Source organism: Prosopis cineraria, unplaced genomic scaffold (genome assembly GCF_029017545.1).
Source record: "Prosopis cineraria cultivar Desert tree isolate PC_DT_omini unplaced genomic scaffold, ASM2901754v1 PC6, whole genome shotgun sequence".
In the NCBI taxonomy this organism is placed as follows: Eukaryota; Viridiplantae; Streptophyta; class Magnoliopsida; order Fabales; family Fabaceae; genus Prosopis; species Prosopis cineraria.
The window spans coordinates 16,840,349-16,862,207 of record NW_026555337.1 but is presented as its reverse complement, the minus strand read 5'-3'; the positions used below and the strand labels follow the sequence as shown (position 1 = coordinate 16,862,207).

Below are 21,859 nucleotides of genomic sequence, written 5' to 3'. Positions count from 1 at the left end.
AATGATGAGTCACTATTGGTAATTTAACAAGTAATAATTTATAAAATAAAAAGTCTCGTTACTAGTTTTGAAAATTTCTCTTGATAATTTGATAAGAAGATTTTAGTAAAATAACAAGATCATATAAGCTTTGGACATGTAAGGTTTTGGTAGTAAAAACAAGTTAACATTCATAAAAATTACTCCATATTAAATTTCTTTAACAAGTCCCCTTTGTTAATTTAACAAGCAATTATTTGTGAAATAACAAGTCCCATTACTAGCTTTGAAAATTTCTCTTGATAATTTGACAAGTAAATTTTAGCAAAATAACAAGTTCATATAAGATTTTGACATGTAAGCTTTTGGTAATAAAAACAAGTAAACATTTATAAAAAATCATTGTATATTAAATTTTTTTTTAACAAGTTTCATTAGTAATTTAACAAGTAATTATTTGTAAAATGACAAGTACCTATTAAGCTTATGATAAATATTGATATGGAAAGTGAAAACAAACTAAAATGTATATAAAGATTTGCATTGTTCATTTAACAAGTTCATATTGGTATGTCAAAAACTTATATGAACTTGTTATTTTACTAAAATTTATTATCAAATTATTAAAAGAAATTTTCAAAGTTAGTAACAAGATTTGTCATTTCAAAAATAGTTACTTGTTAAATTATCAATGGGGACTTATCATTCCTAGTAATAAAAATAAGTAAATATTTATAAAAATCAATGCATATCAAAATTTTTAATAAGTCCCATTAGTAATTTAATAAATAATCATTTGTAAAATGATAAGTAATTATTAAACTCCTAATGAGTTATGAGTATTGACATGAAAAATGGAAAAAGAGTTAAAAATATAGATACAAATTTGTATCATATAATTGAAAGAAATTGTTAGCCTAGTGGTAACTATTTTTTTGATAGCTAAGGGGGTGTGAGTTCAAACTCCTCTGGCCACCTTAAAAAAAAATTAATTTGCCTCTCTTGCTAGTTTGATGATCGACATTGGAGCTCCTGGTGATAGTGAGAAGATTTTTTTTAAATAAGGGGTAGTTTTATCTTTTCACATTAAAATTTAATTACATTTTGGTCCTTTAGTCCTGCAAAGTTAATTTGGTCCTTTTCTGTAAATAACATGCTCCAAAGGTCATTCATTGTGATTTTCCCATTAAAAAAACTACACATGAAAAAAAAAATTAAAAAATAAAACTCAATATATTATGACTACAACTCTAAATTGGGAATGATAATGTTACTATTATTTTTTAAAATTTTATTCATATATATACACATAAATATTATTTTTATTCAATCAAGATGTCACCAGTTGGATTGCTAGTCCAACTATTAATTTCATGGAATGAAGAACCGAACTGAATTGGCTGATTCAACTAATGAACCAGTGAACTGCCCTCTTTTTTGTTTTGATTTTCCACTTAAACTAGTATGAGATTGGCCAAGTGTAATTCAACCAACTCAGGATTAACCCAAGATAACCCAACTAACCCAACGAGTTGGGTGGGTTGGTTTGGTTACATTTTTGCTGGAAAAATTTCTCCCAAACCCACGTCGCAACTTTACTCTAGCTCATTAGGTTGGTTGAAAATTTTAAAAACAAAACAAAAGGAAGAAGCCGATGGCTGGAAGAAGTAATGGAAAGAGATGAAGGAAGAAAAAAAAAAGGATACAATGATGAAGGAAGACAAGGAGAGAAACAACGATCAAGAAGTGAAAAGAGAAGAACTAGATATAAAAAAGTGAAAAACCTTACTTTTTTGAAATCCACATCTTTCTTCCATTTTTGATACAAATCTACAAATGAAAAGGACCATGGAGGGTGAAAAAACTGCAACCCCAGTAGAAGAAATCGAGAGAGAACGTTTTAGGCTTGATTCTTTAGATCGTAAAAAATAAGAGATACGTTTCCTACCTTGCTCTCAGGATTTTTCATTTTTTATATAACCAAGAAAAAATGTAAGTTCAATTGCAGATAAGTGAAAAGCTGGACAAGATAATAATAAAATATTGTTATTTACACCAAGATTATCTTGAAAGTTGGGAACATATTTCGGTGAGTGTGTATCTTCTGAGTTGAATTTTTCTTCAAAGAATTATTGCTGCACTTAATTTAATTAATTTTAATGCATAACATTAATATTATATTTTCTAAATGATAAGATATTGGTTTCTAAAAATGAAAATACTTTATTTTTAAAATTTCAGGATTTTTTATTTATTTAGTCCATATCAATAGAAAATGAGGAAGATAAATGGAATATGTTAAATTATTCTTTTAAAAAAACCGCCAAATTATTAATTTTAAAAAATTAAAAGAAAATTTATAAATTTTGTGTCTTTAAATGAATATTTTTATTTATTTAAATATTCATTTTTTCACTTTTAACTTCATATTTTTATGTATATAAATTAAATTAAATTATTTTAATTAAGATCGATTTGACTCTGAATTAACTCCTGATTGAATCACTAATCTTTAACCCATTATCTTAATAGGTTCAATAACTGATTTAATTATCAGTATCTTAATTAATTCATAAGAACCAAGGGTATTGATCACATTATCATCCCTCTATACATATGAAAAAATAGATGTACCAATAACAAAACATAACAAAATCATATGAACCAATAATTATGTTTTTTCATAATTTCAGTATATTTTGATGTAACTAATATTTTGAAAATCGGACCGACCCGACGGGTCAAACTAGCTCAACTGCCAACCAGATATAAAGACGGTTCATTTAAGCTTATTGAACCGTTTAAAGAGTTAGCTAGCTTTGAACCGTTTTAGACCGGATAACAGGTGAATAACGAGTGTAGCGGGTCATAGACATATGAATAAAACTCCATCCAAAAGATTGCCCATCCCCCCCCCCCAAAAAAAAAAAAAAACCTTCTTCTTCGACTTCACAGAACTTAAGTGCCCGTTTGGATACGTCTTTAATCAATTTTATTTTCAAAAAAATTAATTATTTAGTTTATTAGCCAAACACCTGAAAAAGCAAAAAATCGATTCCAACCTTTAAAATCGATTTTTTTCAAAAGCTAATATTTTGAGCTTTTCCAGAAATGCTAATAAAAAAATACTGGAGAAATTACATGAAAAGGTCCAAAAAAATTATAAAAAAGCACAAAATTTTATAAAAAAAAAATCAAACTCCCTTCTCTTCTCTTTTTTTTTCTTAGTAAAATTTAAATTTTAAATCTTTAAAAAAGTTGTTAACATATATTAAGTTAAAATCAATTTTAAAAAAACAATATCCAAATAAATTACGTTATAACATAATCAATTATGATTAAAATCTATCACTTAATTAATTATTTTCATAATCTATTATACCCAACTGAAATCTAAACGGATCCTAAATCTACAGCTATAGGGTCTTGTGTGCGTTCCGATTTGACTCCACCACTACGTCGCGTTCTCGTTTTTGCGTCTCTTATCATCTGTCGTCTAGATTTTGTTGTGTATCTATGTGGTGGTCGAATGAAGTAACTCCGTCGTTTGAAAAAAAGCTCAAGCTTGCTTCTTTTTCACCCAAAAATAGAGAGAAAGTGGAGATAATTTTGAACAGATAAAAAAGGAAAGCGTGGGACATTGAAATGAATAAATAAATATTTAAAGTTTAAAATTAATAAATAAAAATTTAAAATTAATAGATAGGATTAATGGATTATAAAGGGGTGATGATCAAGGGACGTCCCATCAGTCTTTTTCCCGCTTTCTTGTGCATTGTGCTCGTTTTTAGAAAATGGCTATTATAATTTTCTTTTTATTTTATTTTTTTAACTTTTATTGATAATTTATTCTACCAACCTATTTTATATAAAATGAAGTAAATGTTACTAACTTTAAATGTTAAGCATGTGTTTAGTTTTTGTAACTTTTAATATTTAAAAAGTATTTTATTATTTTTCCAAAATCAAATATTATTTGGATATTTATTGTTATAGAAATTAACTTTGAAAATGCACGTTAAAATGAGATTCAAATGCAGATTCGGTGAACTTTGCTTGATGGAGTTTTCCAAAATTTGAAAGCATATTCCCAACTTCAATACTTTTCCAACATTTATTATTCTACCCTTTTTACCTTTCGTTCCATCATTACCCTCCCTTACAAATTAAATTATACATAAAATGTATGATGAAGACATTGCATTATACTCTTTGATTAAGTAAGTGATTTTCAATAACTTTGACTAAAAATAAAAAAATTCAACATTTTCAATATTTAAACATATGTTCCAATGAAAACATTAGCTAAATAAAAAACAAACATTAAAGATATAATATTAAAAAACTAATAAATAATTAAATACTTTTGTATTTAAACACATCCTAATGAACAATTTGCGATCAAGACCATATTTGCGATTAATTAAATACCAAATTGTATATTATATATTAAATAATTAATCATATTAATTTTTAATATTAATATATACTAAACTATTTATTATATAATTTTTTTAATATATTAAATTTTATATTATTTAAAATTTTTATCATATTTATAGACATTTCTAATATATTACATTTATATAATAAATTATAAAATATCATAAATAAATATGTCTCTTGATAATAAGACATTTAAAAACATATTTCATTATATATAATTTAAACAACTTTTAATTTATCAATTACCTTTTGAAAAAATTACATCCAAACATAAATTTAATTATAAATTTTATTAAATTAATTTTTATTAAATAAATTTTTAACAAACTAACTTTTCATAAATAAAAACCAAACGAGCACCAAGTAAAATCAATTATAATTAAAAAAATTAAATAAGACCAATCAAATAAAAATCATGCAATATAAAATATAAATTATTTGTAAACATTAACTATTATATTTTATTTTATTATGTTTGTAAACATATGTCATTTCAAATTATAAATGCACTTCAATTTGAATCTTTATATTCTATTAATTTTTTAATTATTTTATTACCGGTTGAACCCGCCCATCAAACCGGTTCAACTATCAAACCGTGACATGCTGATTTTTCCACTTATTTAAAACATTGGATGCAACAAGCGGCATCAAACCGTCAAGTGGCCCCACTATTCTATTCCTCAGACAAAAGGAGATTCGCATGTGGTTTGACAAATGCGAATCAAGAAACTATGGGCAAAAGCAGATCCTTCTAATACCATCACACTCATCAACAAAGACGCTTCTACACGTTTCAATTACAGAATAGTCTGTGGAAAACAGTACTTACATATAACAGTGCCATAATTTTTAACAAATTCGTATAACCGAAAAGACCAACAGGAACCTTACCTACCAAGGCTCGAACAAAAGAGACCAGAAACAATTAACTTAAAATCTGATACCCACTAGGTGAATAAGCAATACTAATACATCATCACAATCAAAGTCAGAACCAGAATCAATGAACTTAAATATTTACCAAGTGAATAAGTAATCCATCATCACAATCATACAAACTTTACAGGCAGGCATTGGAGTTGTATATCATATTACAAATATAGACTTTCTTCCTCACTCCACAGAGACAAATACATACAAATAAACCCCAATTGGGTATAGAAGAGTAAATTGTTATCTTTACCCTTGAAAAACGACTGATTTTTCAATTCAATCCTCTAGAATGTAACCCCTGTGAGTTTCAATCTATCAAATTATTTTCCAGTCATCTTATTATCTTCTGGGAGACTGGATTGAAAGCCTAGTCTCCCAAGGTTACATAGTAGGGGACCAAATTGAAAAGTTAGAAATTTTTGAGGGGCAAAAACAAGAAGTTACTCTGAATAAAATCTCCCAACCACTGACACAAAACAAATTAATTTCAGCCAAACGAACAAATATGACCCTGTATAAAAAGAAAAAGAATAAATCCCTTTCCCCCCACCCACCCCATTTTCATGTTAACAAATGAAATATGAAATACCAAGTAGAGCCCTTATTCTTCTTCCTCCCTTTAACATAGTCTATAATAATCAATAGTAATTCACAGACCTTACAAGTTCTCCTTCTTCCAATGAAGGCTTTTTACTCACTCAGAGAGGGGTTTGGTCTTGGACCTGTACAGCAACTTCTTCTTCTTCGATGTCTGATTATCAATGGTGAGCACGACCTTACCGGCTTCCCCGATTTTAAAGTCATTAGAGATTATAGTTTCATCTGCAACTCCAATTTTCCGGCTCTTCTGTACGATCACAGTGTATCTATCTTCAGCACTCGGCACGAATTCAGCACCATAGCTCACATCCCAACCCACAACTCTCAGTTCCCAAAACAGATGGGTCGGCTGCAAATCCAACAATTACAAAATCATAAACCAAATATGGGCACAATAGGAAACTAAAATTTACTTTTCCAATACAACTATATTGAGACTAAATTATATTTTATCTGATTTAGTTTGGGATTGAATTCAGTTAGTCTTCCTATGATTTGAAGTATCTCATTCAAGTTGTTCCATGGTCTGTTGTGTTCCACATAACTATTTATGCATTTAAATATATTAGAAGTTTACTTAAACTACAGCCAAATTCAAAGACTTTTTTACCTATCACCGCTTGACTTTTAAAACTTAAGAGTGACCCCTAAAATATATATATATATATATATATGAAATGACAAGTTAATGGTAATGTGTGTGTGTGTGTGTGTGTGTGTGTGTGTTTTTTTTTTTTTTTTTTTTTTTGCATACATTCAAAAGTGTAACAGGATTTATTGTCAAAATTTAAAGTAGGGGGAGGATGTATGTGCCTAATCCAAAGTTCAAGTCATGTACCATTTAGCCTAAAATATACTATTATTTTTAACATGCACATTTAAAATTTTAATTTAAAATAATAATAATTTCATAAGCTATATAGAATGTGACTTACCCCACAATTAATCAAGTTATATGTAAAATGCCCTAGGATGATGAAATGACAATTGAACAAACCAAAACATGAAAAACTAAAAGTAACCTAGGGAAAATTGTAATTTATAATCTTGTGCGTGTGTGCGTGTGTGTGTAATAAAGCACTCTACTTCTCCTCACCTCAGAAGCGGGGAATTCAATAATATGTTTTGTTGATGGTTTAATAGTAAACTCAGTAACAGAGTCAGCAGTTGTGAATTCATAGTCACCCTCCCTGCTCAATCCACCATACTGAACAGGCACATGCTCAGGAGCTATGTATCTATTTTAACAGAAAAGATCAAACAGCCATCAAATTATGGAACATTTCAATTTAAGTGATAAACCAAAGAAAATAATATTCCTGATAACAGTGATAAAAAGGGAAAGAGAGAGCAGAAATACATAGACCCATCAATTGCAGACCAAAAAAAGATAAATAGTGGCCAAGCATCATAAGAAAGATCCAATAAATGAGCACATAGTGAAAAGACAAGGAAAACAAAAGGAAGTAACCACATACTTGAAAAGGGTTTCAGCAGATTTCGATGGACCAGCAAATACAAATTTGCTTTTGGTCCTCTGAGTCAGGAATGGACTGATCATCCTTGCAAAGGCCAGGTACCACCATGGGACATTGATAAACACCTAAAGAAATCAAAACCCATCAATCAGACGTACATCAAATAAAGTCAAAGCTACCAAATTCCCTACATCTACTTAAATTAAGTCAAAACCCAGATATCCAAACATCAAGTGAATAGATACACACACACGTTTGTGTATGCGTGTGCTTGAAAAATTAAATGAAACAGCATGAAGTAGGGATTTTATAAGTACCTGCTTGGCTAAGAACTCAGGATAGTTATCCTGAAGCAAATGAAGGGCCTGATTAGTGGCTTGCCTGAGTTCTTTCTTGCCCAATCCAGGCGAATTCCTAAGATCATTGACCTGGACAATTGTAGAAATTCCAGTAGGAGCGTAGTCAAATTTTCTAACGCTCTTCTCCAAGAACTGAATCCTCCATCTGATGAACTTCTGGCGCTTCTCCTCATCGGAAAACGTGCTCTGATACAATTCCTTGTTCTCGAACTCACCAAACACGTTGTAGCAAACAGAATGGCCTTGTTTGTCATACCCATGAGTGAACACCACCTTGTCCCAATCGTTCCCAAGATCTTCCTCGACGAGTGCGTCGATTCCGAATTCCTTTCGCCAACGAACGGTGTTCTTGATCATCGTGAAGGCGTCCTTCACTTTGAAATCCCTTGCTCTCAAGAATTTCAGGAGTATCACATCACTCCTCTCATCCGCAAGCAGGGGAATTCCCCAGATTGAAACCTCCTCTGGTGGAGGCGGAGGCGGCGCTGGGACCTCCTCCCCGACTTTCGCTTCTGGCGCCGCCTTTTCTGGTGGCGGAGCAGCGGCCTCGCCATCCTTAGTTTCAGGTGCTGCCTCCTCAGAGACTGACACTATGGTCTCTTTGATTGTTTCTACCGTCTTAGAATCAGCCTGTATTTCAGTAGAAACTTTCTCAACCACCTCCGTGACAACAGCAACTTCAGGTGTAGGCTTCTCCTCCTCCTTTTTCTCTTCAGTGACGGTTTCAACAGCCTCCGCGACGACCGGAGCTTCAGGTGCAGGCTTCTCCTCTTCCTTTTTCTGTTCAGAAACTGTTGCAGCCTCAACCTTTGCCGGCTCTTCAAAAACAGCAACCTCCTTAGAAGGCTCTGCTTCAGTTTTTTCTTCAACTGCAGCCGGTTTTTCTTCCTCCTTCTTCTCCTCCTCCGGGGCCTTCTTCTCTTCCTCCTCCTTGGCCGGCGGCGGAGGAGGCGGCGGCGGAGCAGTGAACTCGTGCTTGTTTAATGCTTCTTGAATAAGCTGTTTCAGCTCATCAAGGGCCTTCTTCTGAGCTTCAGGGAGGTCGGCGACTACATAGGTCTCCTCCTTGAAAGAAACAGACTGGGTAATCTTTCTTTCTTCTACTGGGGCCTTCGGCTTCTTCTCCTCGACAGCTTCCTCAGTGGGGCCCGCCGGCTTCTCTTCATCTTTTTTCTCGCTCTCAGCGATTGGCTTCTCAGGCTCTGCTTCGATGACCGGCTTCTCGGGCTCTTTCTCTTCAACAACGGATTTCTCCGCCACTGCTACTGCCACTTCCTCAACCGATTTCTGGGGCTCTTCAGCCATGCCGAAGAAAGATGATCAAAATAAGAGATGGAAAATAATCGTTAGAGAAACAGAGAGAGAGAGAGAGAAGGATTAAGCGTTCGTGCTTATCGCTGAACCTTGTGAGAGAAAGTGAAGGAAAGGGCTTAAAAAAGTTTAGTGAGAGAGAGACAGAGTGGAATAGGAATGGGAGAAGGTGGGGGGTGTGTATGATGGGAAGAACCAGACTGTAAGGAAAGGGCATGCCAGCTGTAATATACAAACACCTTGTTAGTGGGACCCACTACACCTCTAAACCGCTATCCTTGTTTGATTTTCATATATTCTGACTCCCCCCACCCTCAAGTATATCTGCATTCACCTTAATAATAATTTACCCTTTTCTGCCCTCGGAATAAAATATAGCACGTTCAAATTTATCTTCATTCGCATATTAGCTGCATCAATTTAAAATTCAAATTATATTTTTTTAAGAGATTCTTAATTTAATATCTAAAATATTTTATTTTTAATATACAAAAATTATAATTATAATATCTATTATATGCTATTTTTATTGCATTACTTCTCTTATTTAACATATGATAAAGTTAATTACTATTTTATTTTATTAGGTGTTATAATAGAGAATTTTTGAGAAATTTTATAATTCTATGCATGTATTTAAATTTATCTTTATATGTTGGCCAAGAAAAAATAATTTATCTTCATTTCATACATTTTGCATATAAAAAGTAAATTATTATACTATATCAAGTTATCTCTCCAATAAGGCATGTTATTAAAGATTGATGAACAACACAGCCTGTAAGTCATATATGATACTCCATATTAAATGTGTATTAATTTTATCAGATAAGACTTGGATCAAAACTTGTTCAAAATTTTTAAATTTGAGCATTTGGTATGTAGCAGCGATTTATTTCTTAGTGAGAGCCATACCTCCTGCAAATTGCCTATTGAATTAGTCTTAATCAATAACCTAAGATACTGGAAATCTTTTGAAAAATTAAAATTAACTATTATCTCATTGATCGCTAAACTAATTTTAGAGTAATAGTTTGATTATAATATTATTAATCCTTTTTTAGTATTTATAAACTCGTTACATTAAATTCTATTTTTTCATTTTTTGGTAAATAATTCTATTTTTCATTTTTTTTAAGTTATTGTCAAAATAATACAAAGTTTTGGTTCATCTTCTAAGAATGTTTCATGAGAAGTAAATCATACTCCCTCCGTTAAAAAATATAAGATATTTTTAACTGAATTTTACCTCTTAATAAAGTAATTACTTACATTTAAACTAACCCTATATTTTATATTTACCCCCTATTAAACACTCTACAATAAATATAAAGTTATTATCAATAGGGGTATTTTAAAAAAAATATAATGATTACACCTCAAAAGATTAAAAAAAAATATTTTATATTTTTAAACACTCAATTTCTAAAAAAATGCTTTATATTTTTAAACGGAGTGAGTAAAATTTAGTTGAATTTGATTGTTCTTTATTAATTGATTAATATATATACATATATACACATAAATTCAATGCAAAGCTATTTTATTAGCATGCCTTGTATAACATGACTTATCTTAGGTTTTGTGTGGAACACCAGTTTTACAATTTAGTTTGATAATAATATGGGTCGTAAGTTTTTCATCACATAACAAATAATAATGTTTCTTCCAATCGTATACATTAACAGTTCACTCATGAATTAAAAGGTTTTCAATAAATAATTATGTGAGTATAAAAAAATGTAAATATAGAAGCTCATTTCTAGTATAACATTTGTCATAAGTTATATTATTCATTTTTAAAATTTTATATATTTAACATTTATTTTATTTTCCGAGGTTTTACACACTGGACAAGGGAATCATTGCTTTATTTGAGAAAATTGATCAAGTAATTTAATAATATAATACAATATTGATTGATTAAAAGAGATAATCAAATCAAATCCAACAAATGATTAATAATTATTTCTGGCTATCTTTTGCTTTCACAAATACAACGGTCAAGCAAGCTAAGATAGCAATAAAACGAGAAAAGAATAAACGAATCATTGACAACGTAGATGTGAGAACCATCAACGCCAACTACAACAATGTCTCAGGATGACAGAGCTGTCACGGAGAATAAAATCACAGGAGGCCGTTGGGGGTTGTAGTGGACCACCTCGTACACCGCAAATGCCAAAAGCATTGCCCAACTATTTTTTTTTTTCCTCGAACAGCCTGTCACGGGATCATAATCTTCTAGACGTTATCGTTGATCCCTCAGCCGGCAAATAGTAAGAAACCAGTGAGATTATAATATTATATTTCCTTCCTCACATGAAAACGTAAAAACACGTCGTCTTCTACACGTGAATTGATATTAGGATTGAATAAATAATGTCAGAAATATTTAGAACTTGAAACTCCATTTTAATATAATATATTTTTTTGAAAAAATTACTTAAAAATTTCATGAAATAGATTTATTATTAATAAATCCTGTAAAATTTAAGAAATACAAAAGGACCTATATGTAATTGGATGAGAGCATGAGAGCTGGCTGCTATATTGGCTTAGATGCTATCTTACATTGTTGTTCGTCGATTCTACCAAATTGGATGAGAGGATGAGAGCTCCTTTCCTTGAACATTGCTTGTCAATCAAGCAACAACACATAAGACAAGATGTGTAACATCCTCAATTTTAAACCATATTAAATATGCCTAAGCAAATTAATTAAGTGTATTAGTGAGGTATGTAGTCAGAGAGTCCTAACGGATGTGTTTGGTTTCAATTTCAATCCTAAACACGGGTACGAAGGTGAATCAGGTCACCCAAAAATGAAAGAAGAAAAAATTTTGAAAGAGAAGATTTTATGCCACGAGCCGCGGCTTGTGGATAAGCCACTGTGGTTCATGTGTGGCAACATGTTTGGGAGATGCTTTCTTTGTCATGCGCCACGATGCATTGTGCGTCCGCTGTGGCGTATGGTCAAATTTTTGCTATTGTAAGTTCGCGAAATGAAACAAAAAACAGTGGAAGAACAAAGGAAAACTAGAGATTTTCGAGAGATTCTGAAGAGCTGTGCTAAGGCTTGAAGAAACCGACTAGTAGGAATAATTTGTAGCCCATAAACATCAAAAATAAGCTTCCTACTTTCAAATCTTTCTCTTTTCTTCCATTTTCTTGATGATAGAAGTTAGGGTTTGGTTGATAATGATGATTTCAATCCATAGTGGCTTGGCAGTTGAATGACATTAAATGTTCAAAAATCCTTATAAATATGTTGGTTGGGAATAATGTGATCCTATTAATAATCATTAAAGAGCTCAATGATATTAAGAAGTGTTAAAGGAACCTAAGAAACCTTATGGGTACTTTTATATGAGGCAAGAATAAATCTTGAGCATTAAGAAGTGTTAAAGTATTAGTGAAAAGCCCAAATGTGAATATTAATGATTTGCATTGTAAATACATGTAGAGTAACTATCTTTGGCATTCAGACTACTTGGAAGCTTTAGGAGTGAGTATTTGAGGGGTGAAATCTTTGACCTCTCGAGGGTTTTTGAAGTAACCGAGGGAATTCTATCTTATGCTTCTGTATGTTAATTAGTTTATTGATTGAGATTTGATAATGGAATTGTGTAAAATTGATTAAAATGCAAATGTGGCTTACTTTGTTTGAAAAACCCATTATGAAGTAGTAATTTAATGGAGTTCGATGATTTTGAAATTTATGGAGTTTAATGATTGTGAATGTGTGAAGTACAATGATCGTGAATAATTTAGAGTTCAATGACTTATTTGATTTGGGGTTCAATGAAAATGTGTTTAGAAAGTACCATGATTTCTTGTCAATGAGGTTTTATGAGTATATCTATTGTAAGGAGTTCAATGATTTGCAAAATTGTGAAGTTCAATGAAAACATAAGGTTGAGGAGTTCAATGATTGATTGACATAGGAGTTCCATGATTGTTTATATAGAGTTCTATGAGATATGTTAATTATGAATTATTACATGAATATGCATTGCATGATCTTAAGATGTAGGAGTTTATCTAGGAAGAGGAGTAGAGAATTAAATCTACATGGTAGGGCTCCCATCTGAGTTGATGGCTTGCCCGGATTGTTTATATACTAATTATCCCACTTATTCAATAAGGGACTATTTCACTGGTTCAACGAGGGACTTGAACCTAGTTAACTATCTACTATTTCAATGAGGAAGCTAATCTAGGGAGAATGACACCCCATAGTGTGAGAAAATAGGGGAAACTGTGTTCCATAAGTGAGTTGGGTAAGCCTTGGCTGAGTAATCCCTCACAATTATTTAGGCTAGAAAAGTCCCGGATTATAGGCTATCCCATTGTGATATAGCCCACGATTTTATGTTAAAGGAATAAAGAGGATATAAGGAATGTGTGATCATGCATATAGTAAAAAAGGACACATGGTTGTCTGTATGTGACCCTGATTATGGTTATCATGAATTGAGTCTTAATCCTTTTCGAGTATATGTCATGTAATCATATGATAAAATCTCTTTTGCATAGAAGTTGTTAAAAAGCATTGTTTCACGAATATTGTGCTATTATGTTGGGAAATGTGAATTTATGCTCTTGAATGTTTTACATGATTTGGAAAATTGCTTATATTTGCCACTTGCATCTAAATTAATTAACATGTATTAGTATAAGTTAGTTGGACCTTGGTTATTGAGTGGATATATTTACCCCACTATTTTCAATATTACGGGAAATAGTTCAAGAGGATTGGATAGAGGAAAGCACCTAAAGGCTAAGGATTGCAATTTGATTTAGTATGCCTCTTTATTTTTGAGTCATTATGTGTATTTGACAATTTAAATTGCTAACTAAGATTAGTCCATTTTTTGTTCTTACTTGTATTATACATTTATGAGTTGTGACTATATTTTGGGGAGTGAGTTGATGATATGTAATATATGTGATGTGGCCAAAATACTAATGCAAGTAAGAGTTGGGTGTAATATGTGTTGATTATGAAATATTTGATGAAAAGTAACTTGAACTCCCCTTGTTATGTCTTTGAGATCAAGGGCTGAGTAGTGAAATTGTAATCTATAAGTATTTAATGTGATGTAGTGCATTGCACAAGTTAGTTTTGATATTTTGCATGTGATTTAAATAGTGTCAATGGCTATTAGCTTTTGATGATTAAGTTAGACACTTAGTTTTGAGAAAAATGTTGAAAAAGTGTAAGTTTTAAAAAGAGTATTCAAATTCTGCTTATGTAATAATTTGATCATGAAACCAAAACTATTAGTTAGAGCTTAGAAAGAGATTTTTTGTAGATACTTAGTTCACGTCAATTGAACATTAGATGAATGATTAGGGCGCGTCAGAAATTGCCCTAAAAGCTGTCAAATTGATAGCAGATTTTATTGTCACAGATTGTGCAAATACGTCACGACGCAAGGCACATGGCACAAAGGTGAACACGCATGTCGTAAACTTTTGTAGAATTATTTTGCTTTCAAATTCTTATGCATCTGCACTCATGTTTAAAATGATCACATGCTTCTTTATATTTGTGAACTCTGATTTGTATATTTTAAAGGCTTTAAAAATGGTTTTAGTTTTGAACACTTGGGATCCCCAACTTTTCCACCCATTTGCAAATTGGTGTTACATTAATTATCTTAATCCAATCTCTTTATTTATTGAGATTTGGAGTCAATCATGGTTTAGAAGGAGGAGGATATTACAAGGTAAATTGAATGTTTAGCAAATTTTTAAGTTTTAAAATATTTATTACAAAATTGAGTTTAAATAATAATGAAAGCAAGAAGGTAGTTGAATCATAGATTAAACAAAGACAATCAGTTGCAAAGGTTTTCACAAGGATAAATGAATCCTTAAAACAAGTATGATGAAAGCAATTGGCAAAAGCAAGTTATCTAGAAGCAAAATGCAAGTAAACAAAGAGTTAAGAGTATAGAGATTTGCATAGATCAATTTATTCTAGTTCAACCCAACCATTTGACCTACGTTCAATTCTTAAGAATTTTGAGATTTGCTCCAATTCACAAGTTCAAACTAAGCACTTATGAGCCACTACTATCTCTCATTTAAAGACCATGAATGCTTTACAACTCTACTAGATAATTCTCTCTATGGATTCAATCTAAGGGACTTCTACCCTTAATTCTCTCAAAGTAATACAAAGAGTATAACTAGATAAATTTTCTCACACAAGGATGATAGGAACAACGAAATACACTTAGATAAAGTTTTTTACAGAGTAACTATGACAATAAATGCGTATAAACCAAAACAAAGAGCTTTTGTGAAGAACTTATTGCAAGTTAGTAGAAAACTCAATTAACGCATGTTTAATTCATTCCATCATATGTATGAAAATAGAAATTATGAAAAAGCATTTTATCTGTGAAGCTCATTACATGCTTGTAAGAACTCTAATACTCACATGCTTGAGTTCATTTTCATGTGCATGAGGCTTGTAGAAAGGCTTGTGTGAAACATGATCTACTTCATGAATGCAAGTAAGCTAAACCAAACCGAAATCAAAAATTGAATTAAATTTTTATTATTTGATTCGGTCTATTTAGTTTTTTTGAAAAAAAAAATTTCAATTGATTGGTTTGATTTGGTTAGTAAGATTTAAAATTGAATAGATCAAATTGACTGAATTATTATATACATATATAAATATACAATTTATTAATTTATAAATGATATTTAGTTTATTAATTATTTATTTTATTTTATTCTTTTTAATTTTATAATTAAATAAAAATAAATATATATTTTGATAAGTGGATTAGTTGAAAACTCAATCCTTATTTAAACCCAATTTCACTCAATCTTCCATGGCATTCTTGCATTCTCTGTTCTCTCAGCAAGTTGGCATCTTGCATTCTTGACTCTTAATCTCCAATAGTGGCCAACTCTATCTCCTCTAGTAAAGAGAGTTTCTCATAGTCTCTCACACTCCTAGTCTGTATCTCGAGTTTTCAACTCTCGGTCGCTCACTCTCAATCAAAGTACTAAAAATCAGACTGGTCATTGAACTGGTTGAGTTCAAGGGTTAAGGGTCAGGGGTTCAACTGGAGTCAAATCGGTGGTCAAACCAAAATTAAACCAGTCATAATAAAATAAAATAATTTAAATAAGAACATATTAATTCTTAATACATCCATCTATATTCAAGTCTTAATATCTCATATAATAATTTTAACAATAATAAAACACAACAATATTGAAAATAATTATATATTTGTGTGATATTAGATTTGATGATAGATATAAGAGCAAGAAATATTTTTTATCATTTTATATTTAACATTATTTTTAATTTGGTTTCTAGTCATACTTAATAATTTCATAAAGTTTTATTTTCTTTTAATACTAATAATACAACCCCTTAAATGATATTTTCCTTTCTTCTTAATAGCTTGGTGGTCTTTATTAGTTCATGCATAAAATGAGAAAAAAGGAAATATTTATAATCTCATCATTTGTAAATGAAAATGTAATGAATGATAGGCTAAAGAAGGTAGCCATGTTTCGAACCCATAGCATTTTAAAATGCTATTTTTTTAATATTATTTTAGAATGCCAATTAAGAGATCATCCCACAAAACCATAGGTGAGATTGGAGTCCTAATCCTTAAACAACATTACTTGCTTCCCAACGATGTCCACTTGTCCCACACCCCTACTTTTCAAGCAAAACCCTAATATACTCAAAAGGCTATCCTGGATTCCTTCTCATGTTGAAACAGTGCCATTAGTTCTCCCTCTAGTTCTAAAGCCTTCTTAAGATGGCTTTATGTAGATTCTAAATATTTCCTCTAATTTAATCTTCTCTCAATCAATCTTTGGCTTGATCTTCTATCACCAGCATTAGGCCTAAAATTTCTTCTTCGACTATGCCCAGTTGTCTTTCTTCACATAATTACCCCCACTACTAACTTGCCTCCTCTGTCTAGGTTATTAGTGCCATCCTCGATGTTAGATTCGAGGAGGAATAGGGAAGGAAGATAAGAGACTAAGGGAACAGGCACTCATCATTTAGGCTTAGGCATTCATCTTATTATTATATGAATTTTTTCAATTTTTTTAAACCTATAGCAGCTTCGATTTGGGGCATCAGGGAGGGAGAAATATTGACTCATTCAACCTACCTTACACGTAAGGTTGAACGAGTCTATCCAATTTCTTCCCGGGTTACTTGAGTTGACCCAAGTCAACTTCCCATCTAAAAAAATAGTAAACCGGACCGGACACATGGCCAGTCTAGTTTGATTTTCTAAACCATGCTCTCAACTCAATCTTGTACTCACAATAGTAAATCATTCACTGTTCAACTCAATCTCATACTTACCAACCATAGTGCTTAACTACTTGTATGTTCTTCACTCGACCTCTATACAAGCACTATGAGGTGTGTCTTTTGTCTCTGTCCCTGCTCCTTTTCTCTTTTTGTTTATGCCATGTGTTCGCTATTTGAGTACTTCTGTATTCTTCACAAATGTCTTCTCAAGTTGAAGTTATAGCTACAAACCAAAATGAAGTTAATGAAGAAAAAAACTCTAGTAACATCGAAGTAGAACTGAAGTAGTGAGTCCCTTTCAAAAGGTGAATAGGAAAGCCATGAGGCCAAGATTTGAGATATGAGATCATTTCATTGGATATGTAAATGAGTATGGGAAGACCAAAGGTAAATTATTGTGAAAAAGAGTCTTTTTAGTGATCTTAAAAGAAATGGTACCATTACACTAAAGAATCATATAACAATATGTAAGAAACAACCTAAACTAGAAAAAACTAGGCAAGCACATTTAAGTTTTAGAGTAGAAGATGATGTTGTTGTTCTTGCTACTTGAACATTTGATCAAGATGCTATTAGGAAAAGTTTAGCTACTGTGATTGTGACTAATGAATTACCATTTAAATTTGTTGAGGGGATAGGATTTAAGAGATTTATGCCTCATGCTCAACCAAAATTTAAGATTCCTTTTAGATGGACACGTGCCCATGATTATTTTCAACTATGCATTGATGAAAAAATTAAATTCAAGGATTATTTGATCAATAGTAAGGAAATGATTTGCCTTACTACTAACACATGGACTTCAATTCAAAGAATCAATAAAATGTGTATTACAGCCCATTTTATTCATGCTGATTGGAATTTGATTAAAAGGATTTTAAATTTTATTCCAATCTCTAGTCACAAAGGGAGGGATATTAAAATGAAAATTGAAAAATGCATGCTTGAGTGGGGGATTAAAAGAGTGTTCACTATCACTGTGGATAATGCCTCTACTAATAATGTTGTTGCTTCTTACTTGAGAGAAAAAATTAAAAATTAAGGCTATTTTGTTATGAGATGTTGGTTTTTACATATGAGTTGTGTTAATCACATTATTAATTTAATTGTTGTTGTTGGGTTTAAAAAAATAGGAACTTCTATAAAGAAAGTAAGGGGGTTGTTCATTTTGTGAGGCAATCCCCACTTATGATGAAAAAAAAATTCAAAGAGTGCTGTGAAGATAAGAAAATTCCAAGTAAGCAATTGTTGTCTTTAAATGTTTCCATCGGGTAGAACTCCACCTATTTAATGTTGGAGACAACTCAAAAGTTTTAGGCTACCTTTAGAAGGTTTGAGGATAAGGACCTTTACTTTAGGATTAATCTTGAAAGTGGGGAGGGCGTGCCTAATGTTGAAGATTGGATAAATGTAAGAAAGATAATGATGTTTCTAAGTCATTTCTATGAGTTGATTTTGTGTGTTTCTAGTTCTTCATTTGTCATATCAAAAGACTTTTTAAATGAGATTTGTATGTTATTCTACCTTTTGGATGAGTAGAGGAAATGTGATGATTTGGAATTTTCTTTAATGGCTTATAAAATGAAAGAAAATTTTGATAAGTATTAAGGAGAATCTTCAAAAATTAATAAATTGGTATTTGTAACTACTATTCTTGATTCTCGATATAAGCTTGAGTGAGTGCAATATTCACTTTGTAAGATGTAATCTAGTAAGATTAGAGCGCAATTTGGGGGACAATTGAAAGATTTCTCATTTCTTTATATAATGAATACAAAGAGCGTATCTCTTCCTCAAAGCAAGTTAAAAAGGAACAATTATTTAATAGTTACCAATCTGATGAAGGTGATGACCTCACTATGAAAATTAGAAAAATTCTTCACTATGAAAAGAAAAAAATTCATGAGTGAAAGGCTTGGTGGGAGAACTAATAAAAGAGAAGTTAACAGGTATTTAGCTAAAGAAATTGATATGGATAAGGATGATTTTAATATTTTAAATTGGTAGAAGTTAAATGGACCTAGATTCCCCACTTTCTCTCAATTAGCAAGGGATGTTTTGGCTATCCCAATTTCATCTGTTACTTTTGAGTCTACTTTTAGCACTAAAGGACGTGTTCTAGATTCATTTAGGAGCTCTTTAACTTTTAAAGTTGTGCAATCTCTTGTTTGTGCTCAAGATTGGCTTCGCTACTCCTTTCCAATTTTAATAGAAGAGAAGATAGATGATGCACAAAAGATTGAGAGAGGTTATTTATTTTGTGTAATATTGTTTTAAGTTTAATGTTAAGTTACTGGTTAAATGATATTGATATTAAATACTTTATTTATATTTAGAATTTCAAAAAATTGCTATAGAATCAAATGTGGATATATTGTGTGAGCCTTTAATCCTAATAACTTGAGGTAACTATTTTATGTGTTCACTTTGCTATAAGTTTGATGCTAAATTAATTAATAATTCTTGGTTACTTATATGATTTTTTTTACTTGTGCAATATAGGTTACTAGATGCTTAAATTGTGATGCCCCATCTATAAAGGCTGGTTATTTTGTTTTGTTTTAACAATCTGGACATTTGATTATTGTAATGGTTTAATTTTAATGTTTTGGATACTTAAGTTAAGTAGATTGTTTACATTATGTGCTATGTGTATCAAGGTTTCTTAATTATTATATTTGACTCAAGATAGGTTCTTAATTATTATGTTTGACTCAAGCTTCATGACCTTCCATAAGATACACAAGTAAGTCAAGGTTAGTTTGAAAAGACAAGAACAGGGATAGTTTGCTCTTAAAAGTTAGAATGCTAGCACGTGTATATAACATATAGTTTGCTGATTGTTTTAATTTTTCCTTTTTATTTAAAAAAATTAATCTTGATGGAATATATATGTGTAATTAAAATGGGTTATTATCACTTTACAAGCCCAATTTTATATATAAGCCTTGTTTGTTTTAGTAGGAAAAAAAATTGACCCAAGTCCAAGCAGCCTAATATGAAGCCTAAAAATTGAATTAACTGATTAAATCGAATTATCAAATTTCTATTTGGTCCTTGTTTAGTTCAATTCGGTTCATCTTTTTAATATTGTGTAGTTGATCGATTTTACACATTTTGGCACCGAACTATTCGATGCTCACCCCTATGTGCAAGCGTTCTAGTTTAGCGTGTTTGAGTCAGGTAAAAGTACGAGCTTTTCTAGAATTCTAGATCATGTGTGGCCTATCTAAAACTTGCAAAAGTGGGATGGTAAAGGTGAGTGACCTCTCTCAACACTTTTATTTTTGTGTAGTCAAGATTCGATTATTATCAAAATGGGTAAGACAATATTTGAACACAACACTTAAAATAAATTAAGTTGGTTTAGGTCTTTGTAATATCACATACCTATAACCATATATTCAACCATCATCACTATTCACTACCATGGTAATTAGATGATAACCAATCTTAGTTACCTTACCATGGTATAAAAGATTTAACTTCAATTATGAAATAGCTACCCATAGTAAAAAGGAAAAGAATTAATTTGACAGTCTACTATGGTTAATAGGATTTAACTCATGTAATTAAAATTGATAATAACCCTTACTATGGTAGAAAAGATTCTACAATAGTAGATTAGTTTAAAACAAATTCTACTAGAGTCGAAAAGAATAAGACCAATTACTAACAAGCTACTATGGTAAAAAAGTTTGGAACTAAACTCAATAATATAACATCTTTAAAGAATTGAGATCCCTAGTTAGTAAATTCCTTTCTAAACCATTTATAGCACCAAATTGCCAATTATTAACGTTTAAAAGTGCTTAGAAGCATGAGAAACCAATAGAATTTGAAAACATATCAAATTGAGGCCAAACAATTGCTTTTCACAAAACTAGGGTCATCTACCATAGCTAACAATGGGTTCACCACAACTGACAACATAAAGGCTGCCTACCATAGCAAAGCACACATGCATTGTAGTGTGCCCTCTTTGCATCATACACGGTGGCGAAGGTGCCATTCACTAAGGCACACTGCATAGCAAACATGATAGCAGATTACTGTTATCCAAACTTGGGGGTCAAAGTTTAACATGCCCCAAATCTCCATTTGACATTCAATTGAGGCGATATAAGTGCCATACCATCCTAAAATTTAATAGACAGATTAAATAAATTAATTAAGGAGTTTAATTAATTAATTAGAATAATTGGGAATTAAATTAGGAGTTTGGATAGCTTTTTAGGTCTATTAGACTTTATATGGGGCTTGAAATAGGGCTTATAGAGTGTTTAGGCTGCCTTGTGTCCAAATTATTAGGCTTTAGTAGGCTTCTTGTTTTGGACAATTTGTAATGGCAAATGGAGTTATACATCGTGGTGGATGTATCAAATTTTAAAACACTTGAGATGTGATTTGTTGTTTTCAATAGAGGA

General features: G+C 31.2%; 1 protein-coding gene across 1 annotated transcript; it reads right to left on the bottom strand.

The window, feature by feature from the left end:
* Positions 1 to 5,419: 5,419 nt before the first annotated feature.
* On the bottom strand, positions 5,420 to 9,308 carry LOC129313484 (patellin-3-like). The gene is made up of 4 exons (XM_054956640.1): positions 7,757 to 9,308; positions 7,440 to 7,564; positions 7,058 to 7,199; positions 5,420 to 6,310 (listed from the first exon to the last, which is right to left on the bottom strand). The coding sequence occupies exons 1-4, from the start codon at positions 9,101 to 9,103 to the stop codon at positions 6,056 to 6,058; spliced, it is 1,869 nt and encodes a 622-aa protein (XP_054812615.1). The 5' UTR covers positions 9,104 to 9,308; the 3' UTR covers positions 5,420 to 6,055.
* Positions 9,309 to 21,859: the final 12,551 nt, after the last annotated feature.

What these genes read in the sequence shown, in the direction of transcription:
- LOC129313484 (XM_054956640.1), bottom strand. Translation starts at nt 9,103, where the DNA reads ATGGCTGAAGAGCCCCAGAAATCGGTTGAGGAAGTGGCAGTAGCAGTG. An exon ending in TCTGCTGAAACCCTTTTCAA is followed by an intron (nt 7,200 to 7,439) that starts GTATGTGGTTAC and finishes CTGTTAAAATAG; the next exon opens with ATACATAGCTCCTGAGCATG. An exon ending in TTGAATTCCCCGCTTCTGAG is followed by an intron (nt 6,311 to 7,057) that starts GTGAGGAGAAGT and finishes TTGGATTTGCAG; the next exon opens with CCGACCCATCTGTTTTGGGA.